The sequence below is a fragment of the Gekko japonicus genome, unplaced genomic scaffold, assembly GCF_001447785.1.
Source record: "Gekko japonicus isolate JY-2015 unplaced genomic scaffold, Gekko_japonicus_V1.1 scaffold398, whole genome shotgun sequence".
Classification (NCBI taxonomy): domain Eukaryota; kingdom Metazoa; phylum Chordata; class Lepidosauria; order Squamata; family Gekkonidae; genus Gekko; species Gekko japonicus.
In genome coordinates, this window is record NW_015164676.1 from 137,088 (window position 1) to 141,652 (window position 4,565).

Sequence of the window (4,565 nt, forward strand, 5' to 3'; positions counted from 1 at the left end):
CAGATCCCTTTGTCCTGTCGGTGCTGGTTCTGTACGCCGTCATCCTCTTCATCATGCTGCATCCAGTTGGGGCCATCGACTGGGCCCTTGAGGTATGACCCGGAGAGGCTCTGCTCGCACAGGCGCCCCCACCCCCCAACCTTCCCCTTGGCCTCAGGAGGAGTTACTAGGAAAAGCCAGCAAGCCCCACTGCAAATTAGGGGTGTGCATTCGGCAATAGCCAAACCGAAAAAATACCCGAAAAATACCTTGTTGGTATATTTCGGATATCACATATTATTATCCGGCTTTTCTTCGGGTTCATTTTGCTGTACCGAATGCAAGGTCTCTCATTTAAACCTAACAGGCTGAGCCGCCAGTCAGCTGCTGGGTTTAAATGCCTTTCTTTCTCTCCCTCCCCAAGATCGGGGACAGAAAGGAAGGCATTTTAAACTTCCCTGGGCTCCCTGCCTGCTCTTCTCCAGCTACTCCATGTCAGCTAGAGAAGGGAAGGGGGAGAGCCCAGGCTTTCCCTGGTCAATTTCACTCCCCGCTGACTGGCCCTGAGTGAAATTGACAAGGAAATCTGCAGGGGCTACCAGAGGGAAAGAAGGCATTTTAACAGGCCTCCTTTCCCTCTGTTGGTGTAAATCAGACCCGAATACATTCAGCAATACTGAATATTTCCCCAATTCGAATACTTTACTGGTATCGGACTGGGGAAATTCAGCATTTACCGATATTTTTGGGGTCTGGTTTACCCAAAGCCAAAAAATAACAGCTTTCTTTTTTCCTGCACGCCCCTAACTGCAAGACGCTGGGAGTCCCGTGGCTGGTGCACCTGGCATGGATCAGGCGTGGGAGCCTTGGCAGGAGAAGGGGGAAGGTCTTCCTTCCTGCACCGTTTTCCTAACCTAAATCAGCCCCCCCCCCCGAAAGCCACCGACTGTCTGCTTGGGGCAAAGAGCCAGGCAGCCGGATCCGGATTCCAGGGTGGCCATCGTGGGGGGGGGGGGAGGGGGGGGGAGGCCCAGCCCTCCACGGGGGCAGCAGGATCTCTGAGCTCGGCAGGCTTGAGAATAGAGCTTCTAAGAAGCCGGGAGCTGCTCTGGCCGTGGGACTCCCAGGGCCTGGCCTGTGGCTGAAACGTCTTGGATAACATTGGTCTGCAGGAGAACTGGCACACGCTCCTGAGTCCGCTTTCTGGTGTGTCCAGAGACATGGGGGGCTCTGATGATGGCACGGGGGCTCCCTTGCTCTTGCCATCGGGGTCACATCTGAGAGGGTGTGTGTGTGTGGGGGGGGCTTTGTATGGGTCTTTCTGTCTCAGCTTTTCCCGAGCGTGTTGGGAGGGAGTGTTTATGGGAGTGGGGGGGCGGTGGTCTCGTTTCTCTGAACCGGAGGCATTTCCCATCTCGGTGCCCAGGCCCAGCAAGCCGGAGATGGTATGTCGTCCCCCACCCTGCCCCCGCCCCCGGCCAATGCTGGAGGTGGCTGTGAATGCCGATGTCCCTGTGAAGTGCCCGGGGGGGGGGGGCAGGGCGTAGCGTGGGGGGGGCTGCTTCTCTGCTCCCCCGCGGTGGCCTTCCTTTGCAGCTGGTTTGCGTGCCCTTCCAGTGGCGGGTGGCGGTCCTCGCCATTGTGCTCCTCAACGGGGTGGTGTCCATCCTGGTGGAGGTGAGTCTGAGTCATCGGGGGCCTCGGGGGGGGCAGAGACCGGGGGGGTCCGTGGCCTCGTCCCGCTTCCCCTTTGAATCGTGCAGGGAGTGGAGTCCGTGTCCCGGCATCGTTCCTGGACGAAGCCCTGGTGCCTCGAGGCCCTGGGGGCGGAGGCCCGTTCTCGCTCCTGGTCTGGAGTTCCGCAGTGGGGAAAACGGGGGCTCTGCGGTCCGTGTTTGGCTGTGTCGGCTGAGTGGACCTCCGTTCCTTCGCACAAATGGTCCCTCCGCCTTCTTTATGTGCAAAATCTTCTGCTTTTGTGAGTCTTGGGGGGTGCAGGACACTATAGGTGCCCCCCCCCGACAAGTGTTCCCTCTAAGCTGAGTTAGTGTGGGCTAGCTCACGGGTTTTGTAGCCTCCGGCTGGCACATTTCTGTCTCAGCTCAGGAAGGATGTGGCACCAGAGCAGACTGATTTACACAGCAGCCAAATCCCTCGCTCACAACTTGAATGCCAATGGCTCACAAAGTAGGGTTTTTGCTCATAGGACTCCAGAGCTGAGAGGGAGCCTTGCCCCCAGCCCCAGAGGTGGGGGTGGGGGGGTGGGTTCAAAAGCGAACGCTGCAGGTCTGGGGGGAGCTGGCTCCCGGGCCCCGGGGAAGAGCCCCTGCACTTCTTCCTTGGCAGCTGCACAGCCTCGCTCGGCCCGGGAGCTGCATCCAGGTCCAGCAACCTCTGACTGGGGGTGGGGGCGGCCCCTGAAGGATTGGGGTGGCCCTCTCCCCCTCGCAGGCTCCAGAGGGTCCCACGCGTGGCAGGCAGGAGGAGGGGGAAGGGCTTGCAGGCCTCGCTTCCACGAGGGCTGGCCGGAGAGAGTCAGTTTGTTCCCCGCTTTTCCTCTTGGCTCAAGCGGTACCTGGAGAACAGCAGGGTCAACATTTGCTAGAGTGAGAATCTGCAGCTGCCCCTTCCCCAGTGCTTGTGAAACACACACTCACACACACACTCACACACACACCGGCCCACCCGCGCGCTCTCTGTTCTGCCCAGCTCGAGGCTTCCGTGCCAGCCTCCCCGCGGGTCCCCTTCTGTCTGCGTGGGGTTGGTGGGCCCCGCGGTTGCTCTTTGCTTGCGAAGTGCTGGCTCCCCAGAAGTGACCCCGGTCTTCTTGATTCTCCTGCTCCCTGCGTCACCCCACAGAATGTCCTCCTTGACACGGTCCTCTGGAAAGTTCTCTTCCGCCGGGACAAGCGAGGGGATTTCCGCCTGCCCTCCTCCTCCTCCTCCTCCCGCCCACCGCCACAGGTTGGAACTCTGTTCAAGCATGCGCTTTGTCGTGTTGCGGGAGGCCCCACCGGTTGGGTGTGGGGTGGGAGGCTAGATCTGTGTGTGTGACCCCCGCTCCTTTCCATACGGTGGGGCTGGGGCCTCCCCAGGAGAGGTTTGAAGCCCGCCGGGGTCCTGCTGGTAGCGATGGGGGGGGAGGGGTGTCTTGCCCAGGGAAGCTCAGAGCAGGCACAACAGCCCTGTCAGGCAGGTGAGGAGGGCAGCTAACCTGAGCCCGTTCGCGGGGAGGGCGGGGTAAAAATGCAAATAAATAAATAAATAAATAATAAACCTGGGCGACGTGAGGAAGAAGGGGAGCCCTTCTCTGTCTCGCAGTGCTGAAGGTCTGGTCTAATTTGCAGCAGGCTTGCGTGGGGGGGGGGGGGGTGGCCTATTTTTGGATTTCCTGTTACGGGGTGGGGGTGGGGGACTAGATGGCTTCTAAGACCCCTTCGGCCTCTGGAACGCGACGTACAAGTCAAACCTGCAGCCCCCGCAGTCACACCCCTGTGCTGTGTCCTTTGGGCCCAAAGGCACCGGGCCGTCGAGAGCCACCTTCTGCTGCAGGGTTTGTCTCTCAGGATGCCCGCCCCATGGGCACTGTGGCCACAGGCCGACCGTCCTGGCAGCAAGCCGAAAGCAGCTCCCCAAGACCCCCCGAAAGGGCAGGTCCACTTTCCCCGGGGAGAGGCCGTGGCCAGTGACGCAGGACGGCTCTCGCCTGGATCACATGATGCTCCGGCAGCCGGTTGGGGGAGGGACATAGCTCCACGTGGCCCTCATCCCTGGGCCACGGGACCACTTCCGAGGGGCCCCCCCCAGCCCCTGTGGCCTTCACAGGCCCCTCCCACCACCCTCCCATCAGCAGTAAGAATGATTTCTGATATAACTTTTAAATACCTCAACGTTTTATTTTAATTTTTTTGTTTTAGGCAAAATGTAATGCATGTTTATGGGTCCTAAATATTTATCTCTTTTTTTGTGAGAAAAAACCTAAAACATTTCCTTTGACCCTAAAAGTTCATCCCCCCCCCCTTCTGATCTTAAAAGAAATCAAGCCATTTTCATCCCCCCCCCCAAGTATCGTGGGCCCTACTGTGCCGAATGGATGAGTTGGCCCTGCCTCGTCCTCCGCCTCTTGGACCCGTCCCCGGAGCGGCATGGGATCGCCCCGCGAGCTGCCCCCCCCCATGTTCCAGGCAGTGGGGATGGGTGAGGGTGGCCCCCGCAGCAGCAGCAGCAGCAGGTGTTGCGTGAGTCCTGCCGTCCCACCGCCGCCCGTGTGCTCTCTTTGCCCTCTCCCCAGGACGCGCTGGACCGTGGGCAGAGGTGCCGCCCGCCTGCCCTGCCCTGCTTCCGGAAGGAGCCCCCCAAGGCCAAGTACGTGCACCTGGCCCAGGAGCTGCTGGTGGATCCCGACTGGCCGCCCAAGCCCAGCACCACCACCGAGGCCAAAGGCCCGGCCCACGAGAACGGCTCCTGCCCCATCGTCACCATCACGTAGCAGCGGGTGGCCGCCCCCGCCGCCTTCCGGGACGCCGCGGCCTGCTTGGACTCTCTGCCGCTCTCCTGGGTGGGGGGGGGGAAGGCGCCTTTCCCGC

General features: G+C 60.6%; 1 protein-coding gene across 1 annotated transcript in view; it reads left to right on the plus strand.

The window, feature by feature from the left end:
• The window catches only part of ATP13A3 (ATPase type 13A3), a 41,663-nt gene extending 37,104 nt beyond the window's left edge, over positions 1–4,559 (plus strand). Inside the window, exons 29-32 of the mRNA XM_015409281.1 lie at positions 4–92; positions 1,576–1,656; positions 2,839–2,943; positions 4,271–4,559. Coding sequence (XP_015264767.1) covers positions 4–92; positions 1,576–1,656; positions 2,839–2,943; positions 4,271–4,468 — 473 coding nt within the window. The 3' untranslated portion in view covers positions 4,469–4,559. The remainder of the gene's footprint in view (positions 1–3; positions 93–1,575; positions 1,657–2,838; positions 2,944–4,270) is intronic.
• The last annotated feature ends 6 nt before the right edge of the window (positions 4,560–4,565 follow it).